General features: G+C 39.8%; 1 protein-coding gene and 1 long non-coding RNA gene across 2 annotated transcripts in view; one reads left to right on the top strand and one right to left on the bottom strand.

Annotated features, from left to right (window-relative positions):
- Positions 1-13,851, top strand: part of LOC120909269 (membrane-spanning 4-domains subfamily A member 8-like) — a 160,221-nt gene extending 146,370 nt beyond the window's left edge. The window contains exons 6-7 of the mRNA XM_040321001.1: positions 11,486-11,605; positions 13,235-13,851. Of these exons, the coding sequence (XP_040176935.1) occupies positions 11,486-11,605; positions 13,235-13,357 (243 nt within the window). The 3' untranslated portion in view covers positions 13,358-13,851. The remainder of the gene's footprint in view (positions 1-11,485; positions 11,606-13,234) is intronic.
- On the bottom strand, positions 130-4,612 carry LOC120909270. Its single transcript, XR_005741239.1, has 2 exons — positions 3,758-4,612; positions 130-906 (listed from the first exon to the last, which is right to left on the bottom strand). It is a non-coding gene; the product is annotated as an uncharacterized LOC120909270 (long non-coding RNA).
- Positions 13,852-21,414: the final 7,563 nt, after the last annotated feature.

Raw genomic sequence — 21,414 nt, 5'->3', positions numbered from 1 at the left:
ATAAATCTTAAGATAATTGACTTGAATATATTCTCAATTCCAATTCCACATAAGGAAAAGTGATTTCAAAAAAACTTTTGCTTCATGTACCATAAAATATTTTTTTTATACCTTATTCATTTCTTCTTCCTTTTGCCATAAAATCAACCCCCTTAATATTCCTAAATCCATGAATGTAACATAGTTGTACAATACTTTGAAGTATGAATGTCACTTCAGAAATATATGTTTCATTTTTTCCCTCCAAATTGTGTTCAGCATATTTAACTATAATCCATACAACATTTCTAATAACCTTGTCAAAATGTAAATATAAAATATGTTCTTAACTTCAATTTGTTCATATATGTGAAATGACTTCAAAACTAAATGCATATTACAAGGTAAAGTTAATCCTAACTTGTTTATGTACCTTTTAAGAAACATGTACTCTAGCTTAATTAACACCAGATGTTCCTACTAACTAGACTTCATTGTAAAAAAGTTTAACCCTTTCAACTCTGAAAGTACACTACATTTGTTTTTAAAAATTGGTGTGTAAAAAATATCTCTTCTTGATATGAAAAACATATCTCGTCACATAAAAAGTTCATATATAAAAACTACAATATATCTGATGGATAAAATTATATCATCAGTCGTCAAAAATAAAAAGTCAATTGTTTTTAGAAATTTCCCTCTCATTAGAGGTATTGATTCTTCTTTCTTTTTCTTCCTCTTGTACTCCTGTACTGTAAAGTTGAAAAACTTTATTGAACATAAAAAGACAACAATAATTATGACGAATGAATCTCATATGTCATCTTCTCCCAGAACTATATTCTTAAGTTTCAAAGGGCTTGTTTGCATTTGGAAGATCTTAGAAATATGACATTTCTCTTCTTTTGGTGACTCATAAGTCAGATCCTGTAAAAGAATGCAGCATCAATTTTTTTTGAATGAAAAAATACATTTTATATATCCTAATATTTCATCATGACATGAAAAACATATTTTGATTATAACATTTATAATTGCCTTACTTGACTTTATTTTTCTTAAACTAGGCCTATACTTCTTATACTATTTTCTGTGTATTTTAAATATTACAAGACGCAATTTCTCTTTTTTTGTCATGACTCAAAACATTGTTTTAACAAACACAGAAATGTTTTCAATCAACCCAGAGGACTGAAATGAAATATATCCATTCACTTCTGCCCTACAAATTTCAGAGCAATGCGTGCTGTACTGTAATTTTTATCTTCCAATTCAGCATTTTCTGTAGAATTTTGGCTGAATGATATTTTTTGAGTAGCACATAGAATAACCTGCTGAATGAATCTTGATATCATCAACAAATACTGGCTTAAAACCTCTCTCAGCAGTTCTAAAAACATCCTTTTGTACACTTTGCTGAACATGTTCTGTTATTAAATCTACCTGTATAGATTTAGATTTTAACGTTTTAACAAATGGGCAATATCTGTCATATAATTCTCCTGAATTAATTCTCTGTAGGAGAAGTTTTAATGATTGATCAGATGTCGGTAATATGATCTGACTAGATCTCACAATCTTTTCTGTTACTTTAACTGCAAAATAAAGACTTAACAATTGCTTAGTATGTGCATCAAATGTCTTTTCCATATTTGTCAAACCTCTGGAGAAATATCCTATTATTTTCTGTTTACCGTTTTTTAATTGTGACAAAGTAACTGAAATCGAATTCTCTGATAAATCAGTGTACAATCTCACAGATGGACCAATTTCAATTGTACTCAATGAATGAGCATTCCGCACATCCCATTTCAACATTTTAAAGGCATCTGTCTGGGGTTGACCCCATTTATCAAACACATCATCTTTTTGTCTCAACAAATCAAATAATGGTTTAACTTTATCATCATACTTCTGTAAAAACTCTTTGCAACACTTTATTTCGTTCAAAAATTTATGTAATGCCTTGTAAGATGTTGGAACTGGAAAAGCAGAAACTTTTCTGATTTTTTCCTGTGATAATCTTCTATGTCCATGACTAATTTGCATGTGCATGAATATTACATGACTTCTCATCAATTGAACTAGTTCAGTATTCAGTTTCAGCCCTGCTGCTTCTAATAGCGAAAATAACTCTGACAAAAGATTAATGTGCTCTTCTGTAGTTTCTGTGGTCAACAAAAACTTGTCCACATGCTGGAAAATACATTCTGGTCTAGAGAATTTAGATAATACTTCCTGCAAACTCTCATGTACTATGCCATCACTAATGTCCAATCCTGGAATTAATCTAGTGAATGCATAGGTTTCTTTATTAAAGCTGAATGCAAGTTTATATTGACAGCTTTTAGTTAATGGTACTGAAAACGTACTGTTGGCTATTTCCAATACAGAAAATATTTTAGCCTTGGCATCCATGTGTGACATTAAATTTAAATCAGGAATAATAGGTGTGTCATTTGTAATGCACTTATTCAATGCTCTTACATCAACTGATAACATATACTCATCATCAGCATTCTTGATAGGCCAAATGCAATTATTTACCACAGATCGTGTTTTCTTTAATATTCCTTGCTGTAAAAATTCTTGTACAATGTCAGAAACTGGACCTATTGTTTCTTGTGGCAACTTATTTTGACTTTGAGGTTTGGGATCTTTTCCTTCAATATCAATTTCAATATCTTTAAACACACCTGTGTCACTTTTGGTCTGACTCCAAAGACTTTTATGTGTTTGAACCAATTTCTTCAATACAAGATTGGCTTTTGTATGAGGCCATTTAAAATCTGAAGACATGTCAGCGACTGCTGTAGAAATGTTCCCAACATTACTGTAAATAGACTGATCTATTAAAATTGGAGCAACATAATTTAATGTTGGAGAAGTTAAAACTTCTTTTTTCCTTGATTTAGTCAATGGAAGTAATCCATTTATCTCATTGTCAGTATTGTTTGTCTTATTGATTGAACCGTCATTAACAGTCAATGTACTGATCTGCTTGACTTCTGAGGCATAAGGCAAGTCAATCGACTTTGAACAAGGATGAACAAATTGCTCAAAATGTTCCTCCTTTCCTAATTCCAATGTTTTTTCTTTGTGTACATATCCACTTTCTTTACTCTGAAAGCAATTAGCATTTCCTGTCTGCTCAATTCTGTCTGTGACGTGAATCTCATCATATCTGGGTGTGGCCATACAAGTGGCAACTCTGATTTCTCCATCTTTCCTTTGTGTGTTTAAACTCTGTCTATCTAGACTTTCTGTACATATTGTATCTTTATTCATTACTTTAGTTTTAAACAAAACTTCAAGTTCCTGGTCATATTTTCCAATTGACCGCTTTACCGGCACACCAGACTTTTTCTTAGAATCATCACTATCATTACTGTAGCTTAACTCTGCTTTAAACATTACATTATTCTGTAATTCCAACAACTGAATATCTTTTATTTGAATTGCACTTTGCAAATCATCTATTCGTTCAGTCAAAATTGAACATTTAGTACATAGACTATTGTCCTTCCCTGTTGCACAATTATCATTCCTTTCAGGAGCTAAAATCATTGCATCAAAAACTTTAACAAGCTTCATCAAATTCCTAATCTGTTTGCTGAATTTCTTAAAAGTAAATTTTGACTTTTGGATCTCAATATTAGATTGTAAGCATTCATTGAACATGTACCTCCATAATTCATCATCTTTAACAAATTTTGACAGATTTTTGAATTCTAAATTACTCTCACTAGATAATTCATTAATAAAATCCATTACTTACCAATTTAGGACGACTTCTTTCACGCTTTCCCTCTCTTTACGGGAAATTACGTCATCAAGAAACAGGATTTTCTTACGTGTGTAAACTTCTTCACCAAATAATTCTATGTTTCCAGATCCATTCGATGATGCTGAAAGTTCATTCGTTTTTATTTCTCCTTGAAGCTTGTCTGCATGATCAATGCTTGTTTTCCCTCTCGACAAGCGATAGGAGAAATAATTCAAAAACGTTCGATATTCAAGCAAATCGATTCTGGCTAAGGCTCGCCATTGAAATAAAGTTGGTATATCGCTATTAATTGTATTAATAATCGATATTCATATTGATGAGAAAAGTTCCAAGAAAATCCATTCCGTTCTTGTGTAAAAACTCCAAAATGTATTTAATGATAAAATAGTAAAATATCACATGAATATCATCAATTGTAGAATATAAAAATAGCATCAATAAGTTTCTTAATCTTGAAATGAAAGTTGCAAATATATATCTTTGTGTGTGTGTGTGGCTATGTCAGCCTTCTTCTAAGTGTGAGTGAGCGTGTTCTACCATGTCAGCTCATTTCCAAGTGTGTGAGCTTGAGTGTGAGACATTCAAGAGAAGAGAGAGCCCAAATATAACCTACCCCCACCCTTCTAAAAATACGTCATGTAACGGTTCATTTTTGACTTGTTCTACAAAAAACGCGCCAAATTCAAATCTTCCTTAGAAGAGAAAGAGAGGGTCAATTACTCTCAAATTCCTGAGGATAGGGCTGTAAGCTGTGAATAAGTAGCTACATTTTAACCTATATAAGACAAATGTCCTTTAACATCTAAATCAAATATACATATATATATATATATATATATATATATATATATATATATATATATATATATATATACATATATACATATATATATATATACACACATACATATACCATAACACTATATATACATAGAAATACTATAGTCTTAATAAAGAACTATATTCTTAGTTAATATACTTTTCTTCTTACAAGCTGTAACCTTATATCTCCTACGATGGGAGGATGGTAGAATTTCAACAGGAAGCTAGTTTCAGGCTAATGTCAACCATATGCCAATCTATACCATAGAAGCTTATGAGCTATATACTTAAATATATAACAAATGATATAATTCACTTTTCCAAATCCAGACACTATATGGAATACTTTAAACATATCCAAGTCCATTATTCTCAAAGACCCAACTCCATTCATTCATGTGTTAATATTGTTAATAGATGAATATTAGATATTAGATTAAAGAAAATCTTTATAACAAGTGGCAAGATGTGGCAAGCTCATAGAGACTCATCCAAAGCGACTTGGAGCTGTCATAGCCGCAAAAGATGGCTCTACACAGTATTGACTTTAGGGGGATGAATAGTTATACACATTTACTTTTTCTTTTATTTTGTCCTATTTGTTGTTTGCTTCACAATAATAAAAAAAACATCTTCAAAGTTGTGGGCATGTTCTGGAAATTAAATCATGCAAATCCTTAAACAATCCATGTTAATTCCAGGTTGTGAAGCAACAAAACACGAAAAATGCCAAGGGGGTGAATTATTTTGCAAGGCACTGTATGAACAAACCATATGCCTCTAAAGTGTGTACTTGTCTAAATTAAGAGCACTAAATGTCATTTATGTCTGCTGCCTCTGTCCTCTGCTATCTGCATGAATCACTTCTGACACGTTTTCCTGACACCAAGAGGAAAAAGGTGACAGAGGGAGCTCTAGCTGATGACGGACTCCGCTCACTGAGCTCTGCAGTGTGTAACTGCAGCTTTCCACCCCCTTTTTTCTGAACTTTTAGACAAGCCTATAAATTCTGGATTTTTATCAGATGTAGAGAAGAGAAGACTGCAGAAAGACAGATAGAACTTTTGTAGGAAGATTATTTTCATCTCTTTGTATCACCTGAGGCCCGTCACATCTCTGTTTTTTTTTTGTAGCATCCTGATAGTAGGCAGGCATTCTGACAAATTTACCTTGCTAGATGGCTGATTGATAGGGGATTCACTGGCCTTTTCCCTAACTCTGGATTTGATACACCTCTCTCTTCGGTCACTAGGTGGCATTGTTGCCTGTGGCAGTGGAACGATAAGGGCATAGGGAACCCAGACTAGGAGTGAATAGGTTGACTCAGCCAATTGGCAGGGGTTTCTTTGGTCCCTTGGCCTGCTGGGAGCACCTATTTATTCGGGAGGAATAAGGTGATCTGAGTTATTTGCCATCTGGGCAGCTGTCTAGGTGGACGTGTGTCACAAGGCTCTGGGTTGCTAGGTCAGAAGTCTGAGGCCTATCCCAGGAGCACAGCCAAGGACACAGCAGGTAGCATGGGTGAAGCTTGAGGAGTTTACAGTGGGTTTAGCTGTGGCACTGCTCAGGGGATCCAGTGATTTCTGGGATCTTGAAGTCTAGTAAGAGATCGGGAGCTCAGTGAGTGAAGAGCTACAGTATACAGTAGGATACCGTGAGTTAAGTGTAAGGACCTCTATTGACTGTTCAAAGTTCAGTTGCCATAGGAGACAGCAGTTCTACAAATACAGTTGCAGCATCCAGCTTAAAAGCTCTCTACCTGTATAGCTGTCTGCCTATTATTTTGTCTCAGGATCTGCCACTTACTATTGCAACTGCCTAAGGGTGTCCTGGCACTAATTGTTCAAAAAATAAGTTGTGCTAAACACATAAATAAATAAAAAATAGTTATTGAGTCCATACAGTGAAGTGATATCCAAGGTGAACACACAATGGTAATAAATGAAAGTGCACTAAGAAATTAGTGATATTCAGAAAAGTGACTTCCACCTCCTAAGGAATGGCCGCTTACCGACTCCCTATGATCTCCTCTTATGGGAGATCACACACGCTTTTGGCTCTATAACCAGGCCAGGAATCCAGGGAACATCGCATTTCAAGAACTTCCACCTCCCCGATTTGGCACGGTCGTACAGAAAACCCAAAGAAAAATAGAAGCATCCATAGCATAAAAGTAGTTTCTGACATAAAAACAAGCCGCCCGGGTCAAAGATGCAGCCCGTTACTCCGGGACCTGCACAAACGCGGTGACATTAGCACGTCACTCCTCCCTGCGTGTTTCGTCACAAATAACGTCATCCTGGGGCACGTTGTCCTGGCCCTAACCCTCTCTCCCCAGTTCTATTTAAGAGACAATAAATCTATTTTCTTGCATTCCAAAAAGCGTAGCGATCGGTGGTGTGGTGTGTCAGTCTGACATCGGACTTGACGTAGGCTCTTTACCATGTGATCAGCTGTGTCCAATAACAGCTCATCATATGGTAACCAGGAAGTGCCGTTTATCGGCTTTTCCTCTGCTCGAGCTGACAGGTGCTAGTAGAGGAGAGCCGATCAGCTGCTCTCCTGACAGGGAGGTTTGCACTGATAATCAGCTGCAACTTTTATCACTGCAGACCCATCGAGGATGCCCACTTGAGACAACCAGGAAAACCCACTGAAGACCACCAGGAATGCCCACTGGAGCCAGCCAATCAGTTCCTATTAGGGATGGCACTCTGTGCCCATTAGTGATGCTTGCCAGTGCCTTCTGATCAGTGCTGCCTATCAGTGCCGACTATAAGTGCCCCCCATCAGTACCACCTATAAGGGCCACTTATAGGTGGCATTGATAGGCACTCATGAGTGCCCATCAGTGTTGCATATCAGTGCCCATCAGTGCTGCATATAAGTGCCTCATTATCAGTGCTACCTCATCAGTGCCCGCCAGTGCAGCCTTATCAGTGAAGGCGAAAACGTACTTATTTGCAAAGTTTGGTAACAAAGAAAAACTTGTATTACTAAAAATGTTAGGTCTTTTTTTTGGAGCGCAAAAAATAAAAACCCAGTGGTGATCAAATACCACCAAAAGCTTTATTTGTGGCCTCCCTGTGCCCATGGCCAATGTCATTCAAAGGGGATGGGGGGGGGGGGACTGCTGACTTGCCTAGAGCTCAGTTTTGACTTAAAGGGTCACTAAAGGAAAAAAATGTTTTAGCTAAATAGCTTCTTTTACCTTACTGCAGTCCTGGTTTCATGTCCTCATTGTTCGTTTTTGCTTTGAAGTAGCTGTAATCCTTCTCTGATCTCCAGACTTCCTGCTTGTCTGGCTCCTTATGAAAAAACTCATGCAAGCTTCTCACTGTGGTCCATGATCAAGAAGGTGTGATTACTGTGTGTCTAAAACTCATCAGAACCAATAAGATTAATTTTAAAAACAAACACTGCCCTGTGTTTGTTTGTGTGTCTCTGTACTTCACAGAAACATGAAACCAGTTTAAAAACGAAACTAAACTGCAGGCACATTATATGATTAATTTTTATTTATTTTTAATCATTTTTAAAAGGAATCAGTTAACTATTATGTCTCTATACCCTGTAAACAGTCATTTCAGCAAAAATTTTTTTTTCCTTTACTGCTCCTTTAAGTTGAAGTTTAGGTATGGCATTTTTTACATAGTTCCATTAGACCAGCTCAGAGAAATGTGCATATGTATGTGCAATATCTGTGGGATTCAGTGGAAGCTGGAAATCCCTGTAGTAGGCAACACTACTACAATGATCTCCACTAGCTTCCGAGTCCCAGGCCAAGCGGCAACCCTACTGCATTGTGAACATAAGAGGTTGCTTGCTTGACAAGTTTGTTATTCAGGGAACACTTTGCAAGCTGAAGTTTAGTGATGGCATTTTCTAAATGAATGCAAAGTGTTCTCTGATTAGACGAGGTGGGGAGGCAGGGAGGTGACATCATAACCTCCACCTATTCCAATCAAAGAACACTTTACATTAAATGAGGAAGCACTGTGCCTGAAGCTTTAAAGGGTAACTCCACTGTGATGCAATTGCCTATATATGCTCCAGTTTAATTCTCCCTGCTAATTTAATGCTGTGGGTTAGAGGTAACAGGTGTTTTCATGTGTGATTCATCTCTCTCTGTAAAGACTGTTCATATGTTAAATAAGGCTAGCTTTTGAAAGGCCTTTAATTGTGTGATAACACTGTCTAAAAACCTATTGATGCTCAGAGGTGTTACTAGGTGTCAAACTGGATGCAGACGAAACGTCTGCCTAGGAAACTCAAGGGTGTGAAGGTGGTTTGTTGTTATGCTGTTTAAGGAATGTGCAGTGATTAGACATGATGATTATCAGTCGGTGCCGACCTGTCTAGAATGTTTTAGTAATTAGCCTTAGTGTGTGATTAGGGGGGGTGGAGATTTCATTGTTGCTTCAATGTCTTGGACTGTATAAAAAGCTGAGAAGAAAACCATTAAAGTTGTTGTTCCAGCAGTAAGCTTGTCTCATGTGTGGCTTTCTGGGCGACTCCAGGAATATTCATCCTCGTGGAATATTGGGGTGATTTTCGTTATGGGAAGAAGGGAACGTTGACGGGGATATCATTGTAATACCGTCACATCCACTTTTAAGGAAAACAAAAGCACATACATTTTTATTCTTTCTATCTCTTGGGGACTCCTTTATTGTTAAAATATCTGTGCTGAGTTCCCACCTCTGCACACCTGTTGTGGTCTTAATCAGAGGTTCCCACCATCCTAGCTAAAAAAAATTGTATGTAGCACTGCCCCTGAAGGAGCTGCTGGCTACATTTTGGGTTTGCACATTACCTCTTAAGCTTCGTTGTCAGGCTAGGGAAGTCCATAGTAAATGCAATGTCCAGACAGATGTAAAACCTTCAACAGTTGGTTTTATTTTCACTGCAGGATAACTTGAACAAAAGAAAGTAGAAGGGAGGAGAAGAGTAGGGGTAGGTTCAGGCACACGATACAGAATGCTCAAAATAGTCAATCAGTCTCCACTCTCAACTATTGAGTGAGGTATTGCTCACCCGGATAGTCCCCTCTCATTTAGCCTAGCAGCCAGGATGATGCACAAACTAATGTCCAGACGGTCTCTGCCACAGACTTTTTGGAATGAACTAGGTCTCTGCCACAGACCTTTAAATGAACTTGGTCTCTGCCACAGACATTTTGGAATGAACTTGGTCTCTGCCACAGACCTTTGAATGAACTTGGATGCGTCCAGGAATCCTCTGCCACAGGATTTCAAAGTCCCGAACCTGCAGCCGTACAGTAGAAGAGCCTTTAAGCCGAACCGTTGAACTGCAGGGCTTTTAATGTAGTGGATCCCTCCTTAATCAAGTCACCAGGCCTCACCCGAGACATCAGCACTTTGTCAGTCTCCTCCAGGGCAGGTCCTCCCCTGGTCTCCGTCATTAAGACAGCTACCTCCCTTGTAGACAGACAGTTTGGGATCCCCTTTTAGAGTTGCAGGCCCCAGTCAGTATAGCCAGGCCCACTCGACAGCAAAGCGACCCCTGGGCCAATGTGGCCCCGAAGGCATGGGGCTCACACAAGAACCTCGCGCCAGGAGGGCCACGAGGCGAAGGACCCTGATAAAATGGTGGCTGCCCTTTAGTACCCCTTCCCAGCATTCACAGCAGGGTCACCACTCCCACTGTACTGCCGCCGAGAAGAGACACCCAACACACCATGGTGCACCTGCGTTACAACATAAGACCGAGATGGCAACAACACCTGCAGGTAGGGGTGTAACGGATCGTCACCGATCCGTGATCCGAACGGGCCACCCCGTTCGGATCGGCACACCCCGCGATCCGCGGAGCGCTCCGGAGCCTAGGCCTAGGAAAGTCCCCGGCTTCGGCCTAGCTCCGGAGCGGCGGCCAGTCTGCTTGCCAGAGCCCAGCGTGACACGCCTCCCCGGGGAGGCGTGTCACGCTGTGCACTGGGCTCTAGCAAGCTGAATGGGAATGTTACCAGTGAAGCACTGGTGTGAGAGGAGGGGGGGGGAAAGGGGGAAAAAGAGCAATTCACAGGGGTGGATTAAAGAGGAAGCAGGTGAGGCTGTTTGGGACTTAAAGTACAATCTTGATGTTTTTACAGCAAAAAAATAAAATAATATATATATATATATATATATATATATATATATATATATATATATATATATATATATATATATATATATATATATATATATAGCTGTAAAAACATCAAGATTGTACTTTAAGTCCCAAACAGCCTCACCTGCTTCCTCTTTAATCCACCCCTGTGAATTGCTATTGTGCTCTTTTTTCGGATTAGCAAAAAAAAAAAGGTTCCTTTTTTTAATTGGTCCAAAAAAAAAAATATATATTATTTTATTATATATATATATATATATATATAATATATATATAATATAATTTTTTTTTTTTTGGACCAATGAAAAAACGGACCCTTTTTTTTTTTTTGCTGATCCGAAAATGATCCGATCCGTGACTCCTGATCCGAGGATCGATCCGATCCGTGAGTTTTTTGATCCGTTGCACCCCTACCTGCAGGCAACAAGGGAAACTACCAAGTAGTACCACAGCCAGAACAGAGGCAAATTTGTATCAATCAAACAGGTCTGGGCCCAAGTATTGACCCAGACATCCCTTAAATTTGAAATAGCGCCCCATGATTTGGGGTGGACGCTACATGTATATTGTGGAAAATGTAACAGGAGGAGCTGAGACATACACCACACCTAGGTAGACAGGAACAATTTTGGGAACTGTGGGAAGGTGCTCCACTTTTTCTAAAATATCTTTAGTATGGATAGGTAATACTACTATAATACAAGTTGTGTTTATCAGGACATATTATCAGCATACAATTACCATTGTCTACCATTTTTTTAACAGCTGCACAGGATAGCTTTGGCATTCCTCTTTATTGCTTGTCTGGGGCAGCTTGGAATGTTCATTTATCTGCTGTTTATCGGTAAAAAAGCATTGAGTGCCAAGGAGGATTACACACCAGAGGTAATACTATGCTTCATTACACAACACAGGAGTGAGCTTTTGTTAGGCCGCGTACACACGATAGGATCGCCAGAGGAGAACGGTCTGAAGGACCGTTTTCATCAGTCCAAACCGATCGTGTGTAGGCCCCATAGGTGTAGGTGTAGGCCCCATAACCTTCAGTCAAAAAAATGAGAACTTGCTTTAAAATTGAACCGATGGACGCCTAACCAATAGGTCAAAACCAATGGTTAGTATGCAAAAGCATCGGTTAAAAACCCGTGCATGCTCAGAATCAAGTCGACGCATGCTTGGAAGCATTGAACTTCGTTTTTTTCAGCACGTCGTTGTGTTTTACGTCACCGCGTTCTGACACAATCGTTTTTTTAACCGATGGTGTGTAGGCGCGACGGACCATCAGTCAGGTTCATCGGTTAACCGATGACAACGGTCCTTCGGACCGCTCTCATCGGATGGACCGACCGTGTGTACGCGGCCTTAGAGTAGCAAAGTTTCTGATAGTGCCACTGGACCTCACAGAATGTTCTATTTAAACTTTATGAAAATCAGAATGTGAATAAACTTGCCCTAGAAGTGAAAAGTTATATATATGCGATCAGTACTGTTCATCTTACCATGTATCTACCGATCCAGATTTATATGAATGGATCATCTTAGCTTCTACCAAGCTATTTCCAAAGAACAAAATATGTGTTCCGTACAGGTTTCTATCATATGAAGTGTGTAAGGATCAATTCACACTTGTACGAGTCCAAAGTTGCGCTGACTTTGGAGTGCAACTTTGGATGGGTGCAGCTTGGATACAACTTTGGCTTTGACCAGTGCTTTGACTGTTGCACACAAGTTGCATTGTATAACATTCAGGTACAACTTTCATGCAACTTTTGGGGGTTAACATTGAAATCTATGGTCCTCAAGTTGCATGAAAGTTGGACCAAAGTAGGGCATGAACTACTTCCAAGTTGCTGCAACTTTAAGTCGTTCATATATGAATGGTTATCGTTGGAAAACATGGGGAACGATTTGTCATGCAACATTTATCTCCAAAGTTGCATGACAAGTCACACAAGTGTGAATGGAGCCTAAAGCCTGATACACACGATCAGATTTTCATCAGACAAAGTGTAGGACTTTTGTCCGAAGGGCATTGGCCAGGAACTTTTGAATACAAACGGCAAAGAATTGTCGACCAACAAACACAAAACGAGGTGGTTTTTCAGCTCTTTAGCGCCACCCTTTGGGCAACTTCTGCTAATGTTGTGTTATGGTGAGCATTGCTTCACACAATTGTTGGCAGACAATTTTAAAGCATGCTATCCCACATTTGTCCGTGAAAAATCAGACAAAAATTGTCAGATGGAGCATACAAACTTTCGGATTTTCCGACAACAGCCTGTCATCACACAATTCCCATTGGATAATCCGATCGTGTGTATGAGTCTTTAGACTATATGACCCTGAAGACTGTCGTCAAATATAGAGATACAATAAAATTGGTCTGGTCGTAGCTACATTGTTTTATGTAGGAGTTCTGCATATATTTAATACTTTCTGTTCAATCTAGTGCTATTTGCATAGTGATCAGACATCACTTATAGCTATACCATCTTGTTATCTCTTGTTTTTCAGGTATTTGCTGTAAACAATGAATATAAGTATTTTATATCTTGTGAAATGTCACAACCAGCTAATGAAAACCAAAATTACATTCCTCTGACCCCCAACAGCAAGACATCAGATGTCAAAATATGATGGGAATCCTGTTTATGACAGCTCTAAGAAGGAAGGCTAACTACTAATAGTATATTATACGTGAAAATAGATTCATGATTGGGATATTTTTGGGGATTAGAGACTGGCTAAAATGTGGAAATACTCCTGCTGGTTTCAGAAAACCTTGCTTTAAGCGTTTACTACTCCAACACTTCATATTCCTGATATGTGCCTGCTGTACCATATACATGTATGGAATGTATCCTGTTCTCTTTGTATTGCTTCCTTTGTGTGAAATCCCTGGTGTTCCTGCCAGTCCCTTTGCGTTCCTAATAAAAACTGATCACACTAATCAGGGGAGCAAACCGTGGTCAGTCCTCCAGCTGTGCTGGGAACTCAGTGTTCTCTCCTCCAATTATCAGACTTGTCCTTAGATGCCCCCTCTGCACGGCCATTAACTGGGAAGCTCAGTGTGATGCTCCTCCTCCCAGCTCTTATGCAGCTGAGAACAAAGGGTATGAGATCACTTTAAAAAAAAGGGAAAAAAGGTATTTCTAATGTTTTTTTTTTATATCTATACAAAAATGTTTTGCCTTTCTTTTCTCTTTTAAACTGAATGGGTTGTTTTACAAGGTGATTGTTTACAATCACTTTAACGCTGAACTCCCGGCATATATAAAAGTCTCAAATTAATGAAGCTCTGCAATCATTAATATATCATGAAATGTATATATTTTTTAATGCAAGTACCTAAAAATGTACTTGTTTTTCGGCAGACTGAAGCTCTGCAATCATTAATATATCATGAAATGTATATATTTTTTAATGCAAGTACCTAAAAATGTACTTGTTTTTCGGCAGACTGAAGATAGGGGGATAGGGTTAAGGGATAGTATAGAACAGATTGGTCTTTATGCGGACGATATTATACTGTATATGCGGAATACACAGAACACCCTGACGAAAGCTATGAGCATAATAGACACCTTTGGCCAGTATTCAGGGCTTAAGATTAATTGGCAGAAGTCTTTCCTTATGTCACTGAATCAAGAACTAGAAATGGAGGAAGGGATAGATAGAAGAGAATTGAAAGAATAACTAATAAGTTGGGCTTTAAAGGCACACAGTACAAATAGATGTAGAAAACTAGAGATTTATTTAGTATGAAATATCATAAAAGTGGAACGACATAAAATCAAAAAATTACGAAATTAAGTCAGAAACGAATACTACAGCAGTGATTACAACAGTATACAATCTTGTTATATATAGGGAAGGGATAGATACCTCACTTAGAATTGTGGACACCTTTAAGTATCTAGGAATCTATACCTTGGATGTAAATCCATTGATGGAGTGTATTAAATCTAAGCTGAAAAACTGGAGTAACTTACCACTTTCGGTGGTGGGTAGAATAAATGTAATTAAAATAATTTTACTGCCAATGTGTTTATATATTTTTTCACATTCCCCAGTGGTAGTTCCTAAAAAGATCTTTAAAAGTTTGAACTCTCAATACACTAAATTGATATGGGCCAAAAGGCAGATGTAAAGTAAAACTTACAACATTACAGCGCCCAAAAACAGAGGCAGGGTTGACTCTGCCAGATATGTATCTGTACTATCTGGCGGGACAATTAAAACATTTGCGTAACTGGCTTATACAAGAACAAAGTCTGGGGGTGGAGAAGCACCTGTTAAAGATAATTCAGACCCGAGAATTTATTGATAGGATTGGAAGTAAGAGGTACACAACTACCAAGGGTTAAGATCCCCATGCTATCATTGATTCGATCGGTATGGCGAGAGGCAGAAAAATTAACAAGATTCAAGGATATCCCATCCAAACTACCCATGTGGAATAATCCACTATTTGAAGAATTAAGTACACTACAAGATAATAAATTTTGGATACAAAAAGTTATAGTGGAGCTGGAACAGGTTTATCAAAGTGGGACGAGAAGAAAAAAGGCGCACCAGCCCAGTGTGTTACCGTAGACAATTTAATGAATTAACAACTTCCGGACCGCCGCATGTACATTTACGTCGGCAGAATGGCACGGACAGGCACATTGGCGTACCTGTATGTCCCTGCCTAGACGTGGGTCGGGGGTCCGATCGGGACCCCCCCCCCGTACATGCGGCGGTTCCCGTGGCTTCAGGAGCGATCCGGGACGAGGGCGCGGCTATTCGTTTCTAGCCGCCCCCTCGCGATCGCTCCCCGGAGCTGGAGAACGGGGAGAGCCGTATGTAAACACGGCTTCCCCATGCTTCACTGTGGCGGCTGCATCGATCGAGTGATCCCTTTTATAGGGAGACTCGATCGATGACGTCAGACCTACAGCCACACCCCCTTACAGTTGTAAACACACACTAGGTGATCCCTAACTCCTACAGCGCCCCCTGTGGTTAACTCCCAAACTGCAACTGTAATTTTCACAATAAACAATGCAATTTAAATGCATTTTTTGCTGGTCCCAAAAATGTGTCAAAATTGTCCGAAGTGTCCGCCATAATGTCGCAGTCATGAAAAAAATCGCTGATCGCCGCCATTAGTAGTAAAAAAAAAATAATAATAATAAAACTATCCCCTATTTTGTAAACGCTATAAATTTTGCGCAAACCAATCGATAAACGCTTATTGCGATTTTTTTTACCAAAAATAGGTAGAAGAATACGTATCCGCCTAAACTGAGGAAAAAAAATGTATATATGTTTTTGGGGGATATTTATTATAGCAAAAAGTAAAAAATATTGCATTTTTTTCAAAATTGTCGCTCTATTTTTGTTTATAGCGCAAAAAATAAAAACCGCAAAGGTGACCAAATACTCTATTTGTGGGGAAAAAAAGGACGCCAATTTTTTTTGGGAGCCATGTCGCACGACCGCGCAATTGTCTGTTAAAGCGACGCAGTGCCGAATTGTAAAAACACCTTGGGTCTTTTAGCAGCATATTGGTCCGGTCCTTAAGTGGTTAAAAATGTGATAAAAACTACTCACAAAGGAAGCAACATAGGCTTGTCGACAACACTGTAGTGGATACCCCTCGAACCACACTCCAAATAGGGGGAATGAAGGTGTGTCACTGCCGGCTACTGAAGGGCAGCAAGGCCAGGAGTTTTTGTTTTCTGTTATCAAAGTGGGAGCATATGTTCATTTGATTTTTTTAAAACACAATATAACCTAACAGATAAGAATTTCTATAGATTTTTACAGCTAAGGCATGCGCTAGGTGCTCAATGCGATAGTAAAAGTATTAATATATCAAAATTCCCTCTAATTGGAATATTAAGAACTCAGGGACCAAGGGGGTTAGTATCTAAATATTTACATATTTAATGCAGGTTAAGACACGGGATGCCCTGCTTCAGGTTAAGAGGAAGTGGCAAAAGATTTGTACATCTATAACAGATGAGACTTGGAAGGAGGCGTGTATATCACACTTGGTAGTGTCACCTGCAAGTAATAATAGATTGATACAGTTATATATAATACATCAAGCTTATCTTACACCCTGCAAATTAAGTTTAATGGGACGAACAGAGTTGTTTACCAGAGGTCGACTTTGAGCATTTAATGTGGTCCTGCCTGGATATTGGAGACAGGTCTTGGATATATTGTCAAAATTGCTCGGAGAATGTATCCCATTTACTCCAGAGGTCTGCCTGCTGGAACTGATGGAGAGCCAGAGGGTGATTGGCTATGCCAAGACCTGTCTACAAGAAACATTATTTATGGCACACAACCTAATCGTCCTTAGGTGGATGCAACAAATATCCCCCTCAAGAGGGATCAATGGCTTAAACCGATGAATCAAATACTCCCATATGAGAAATTAATGTACAAGCATAGAGAAACACCTCAGAAATATCATAGAATCTGGGATGGATGGTTAAACTCATTATTAACTCTTAGTGGTAATGAATAATGTATAAGAGGGGCATAGACAGAAGGTTTCCCTGATTTATGGAACCTAGGAAAAGTGGAGGAAGTGGGGGCTGCAGTCAGAGTAATTGGGTATCTTAACTCTTGTTCCTTGAGGAGGGAGGGGGAAGGGGGAGGAGGAAGTGTTTTCTTCTTTTCTTTTCTTTGTTCCCTACACAGTCTCCATCCTTTATAAAAAAAAAAATTGTTGTTAGTTTTTGGTGTTGTTTTTCAGGGTGAAATGAAACGTATATTGATTTATTCTTAGATTTTTGGTGTGCATTTATTAATATGAAAGAAACAAATGAATTAATAATGATGACATGTGATATTGTTAATGTTTGTAAATGCAGATTTATGAAATAAAAAGTATTTAAAAAAAAGAAATTGACTTGGTAGTAGACCCTTGTAACCTACTGTGAAGCAGATAGAGAGAGGGATAAGGGGCACAAATAGCCAGTCAGGTATGTTGCATGGCAATGGGGCATACTGATAGGAGACAAAAGTAAACTCATCAGTGTGCTCCTTCTTCACAACTCCAGTCACAGGGTGGGGGTGGGGAGACCTGTAAGTGAAAGGGAATCTGCAGCAGAGAAAAATAAGCCCCCCCCTTTCCTGAACTGTATGCCAAGGCTTTTACAATCTGAGTATTGGATAGACAGAAATTGTTTGTCAGGCAAAACAGCTGTCTCATATGCATATCATCTGTGTAATAAATTCCAACGCTGGGCATAACAATAAAGCCTTTGCAGTTCATTAATTGGTGCATGAATAAAGTATAAGGTATCCCCTTCTCTAGCCTCTAACAAGGTCCCTTCAGCTTTGGGACTGGTCCAGCAAAGTCTCCTCTCTAAGACATTTCTAGCTGCAGTCAAATGCATGGCTTAACCCTGTACAATGCAGGGTTAATAACCCTGAATTGTGCACAATGACGCCAAGGAACTGCCCACAGCCCAGAGATTCAGGGAGAAGAGGATGACACCACAGAAGGGAGTCAGGGAAAGTAGTACTGCCTGTTCCTCTACTCCCTAGATATAAATGGGTTGATTTACTAAAACTGGAAAGTGCAAAATCTGGTGTAGCTGTGCATGGTAGCCAATCAACTTCTAACTTGTTACAGCATGTTCAGTTAAGCGTTGACAAAAACCCCAAAGCTGATTGGTTTCTTTGCAGGGCTGCACCAGATTTTGCACTCTCCCGTTTTAGAAAACCAACCCCAATGAGTATTTTACCCTTGTGGTGTGTGTGTTGGAGGGTGAGGTTGAATTTTAAGCTGTTTGCCTGGGATTCAATTTTAAGTGATTCAAAGAGTTTGGCTTTCTCCCCAAGAAACCTATGGGCTTGGATTAGAATGTCGGGTAAATGTCTAATTAAAAAAACCTTATAAATAAAAGCATGAAAGTTCAACACGTGTTATCTAAAAGGATATTAGGATAGCTAAGAAACCTTAAAGGAAGCCTCAGAAAATAGCACCAAAAGCCAGCTCAGAGTATCTCAGAAGAAAGACCACCCGACCAAGAAAAGCCCCAATTATGTTTTTCAGTGCATACCGTGAGGTGACGAACAAAGGTATCAGATCCTTGCCCTCCTCACTAACTCGTGACAAAGGACCGGCCAATCTCCCACTTACGGAACAATGCTACTCTCAGCTGCACCCAGCACAAATATTTTCCAGTGTGCGGGACCACAATCTAGGTGCCAGCAGTCTGAGAGCGATTGTCACTGAGTTAATTAGGCAATTATCCCTTTAACTTCCAACAACCCCTCTTTTATATCAAGCAGGAGGAGACTTGTAGTTTTAGCAATAACAATTATGATTTTAGAATAATCGTCTGTAACACACACTGTCACCACAGACAGGGACGTTCAGAGGATTTATCCTATACAGTAGCACTCTTCAAGAGACAGGTTGTTTAACTTGCATTAAGAGCTTAGGGACAAGGTTAACAGTTTTCAGAATAAGGTTTTAATATTGAAAAGGTCAAAATAGGTGCAAATAAAATAATTACAGAAAGGTGTTTCAAAGAAATAAAGACATAATTCTACAACAAACAAATAAGGTAGAATTTGAGGAGGAAGGATACTTGCAATCAATGACCTTGGGTTGATCAGAGTTTGGTCGATAAGCCAGGTGTAATCGGTTCTCAAACTTGACAGATGTTCCTGATTTGATGGTAAAGGAGAACTCCCTAACTATCCTGGTGTCTCCCTTTTCTTTGGGATCAAAGGGGTGTTGACAGATGCCCCTGGCCAGTTAGTTGCTGGGAGGTCTCTACATTCATGACCATGTCCCAGGTACAGTTTGTGATAAATATTCCTATCTCTGCATCTTTACTGTTTACAGACTTCTAACATCCATATTATCGTCCAGAGTGACAATTGCTTCAAATAAGTGGTGCCAGCAGTTCCCCATATGAGTTGACATAGCAGTGTCTGGACTTGAAACATTACAAATTATCTGAGGAAACTAAAAATGTCCGTATTATGACTGTGCTATCATTATTTTGGAAATGATAAAACATGCTGAAGTTTCAGAACTATACTAAACTGTCTGCACTTTATGTGGATTGAGCTATATATGACAGGGATCTGTTGGTTCTCTGGATTGAGAGGGTGACAGCTTTATTAGGGTTTACAGCCCTAAATTGTGGATTGGGTAATGGAAAAATCTGATCAATCGGCTGATAAGGTCCTGGCTTCCGTCACCAGCTTGTGTATTAGATAACTTAAAGGAAAAGGCGGGGGCAAGGTCACTGTGGTGTGCCCTTTACTGGACAACATGGCTGGGATGAGCTGCACAATGCCAAAATGGCTACAAACTACACAGCTATGCATTGTCTCAGTACGCATGACCATTACAGTCACTATTTAGTGATAATGGCCCATATTCTTAAAGAAGTTCCGCCGGCGTATATGGAGATGCGCGGCGTAAGTGTAAAGATGCGCCGTCCTATCTAAGCGCCGCAGTCACAGAACCAGATCCGCCAGAAACAAGGCTGCTCCCGTCCGTCCTAGCTCGTTTAAGTTTATGCGGCGTAGGCGCATATTTCCGCTGAAGGCATCCTACACGGCCATAGAATTAGTATTCAAATATGCAAATGATGTACATAAGCAGATTCCCGAACCTACGCGCGATCGGCGTAGGCTAGGCGTTGTGCGCGTAAGACGAATGTCCGGCTGAAAGTTACTCCTCATAAAGCTCGGATAACTTTGCTCCAGAGCTGATTAAGTCAGCTTGAAAGCCAATACAGCAGCACCATCCCGGACGAGCTGAGCAACCAAACTTCTCGGACAACACATTCGTATGCCAACATGCCAGGGGCAGGCAAGGTCTTAGCACTACTAGTGTATGCAGAGGCAGAGGAAGAGGAAGAGGCAGAGGCACGTAGAAGGAGGAGGGCACGTGAGAGGATATACCCACAGCGCATTAGCCTCTTTGGCATGGCTGATGTGGAGGTGTATCGCCGTTTCAGATTCAGCCCTGATGCCATCCTGGAAATTACCAGAGCCCTGCAGGATGACATCACCAGCCCAACACAACGCTCACATGCAGTGCAGCCACTGGTGAAGGTCCTGGCAACATTGCATTTCCTGGCCACTGGTTCTTTTCAAAGAACAAGTGGAGACGTGATTGGGATATCACAAACCAGCATGAGCAGATGTGTGCACCAGGTTGTCCCTGCAATCCTAAGACGCATGTCCCACCACATCATCAGACCCACCCAGGAGGTCCAGCGGCTGAAGGCAATGCGTGAGTTCTGCGAAATTGAAGGATTCCCACGCACCGTCGGGGCCATTGATTACACCCATGTGGCAATACAGCCCCCCCATGAGACACAGCACATTTATGTGAATAGGAAGCACTGGCATTCCATCAATGTCCAGGTGATCGTGGATGCCCATGGCCTCATATGGCACGTCCGTGCCAAACACCCAGGATCCAGCCATGACAGCTTCATATACCGTCAAAGCGACATCCCAAGACAATTTGAAGAGAACATGTATGGGGACAGCTGGCTGGTTGGTGAGTGACATGGGTGTCAGGTATGACTGTCCCCCCCATGATGCAGACATCACGAGGGGCACATGCATGACTAACATCCTCCTGTCTTTTCCCTTACAGGTGACTCTGCATATGCCCTGGGACCCCACCTGATGACCCCATTCCGGAA

The sequence above is a fragment of the Rana temporaria genome, chromosome 8 (genome assembly GCF_905171775.1).
Source record: "Rana temporaria chromosome 8, aRanTem1.1, whole genome shotgun sequence".
NCBI lineage: Eukaryota > Metazoa > Chordata > Amphibia > Anura > Ranidae > Rana > Rana temporaria.
Note: the sequence above shows the minus strand (reverse complement) of the source record. Positions and strands in the feature narration are given on the sequence as shown.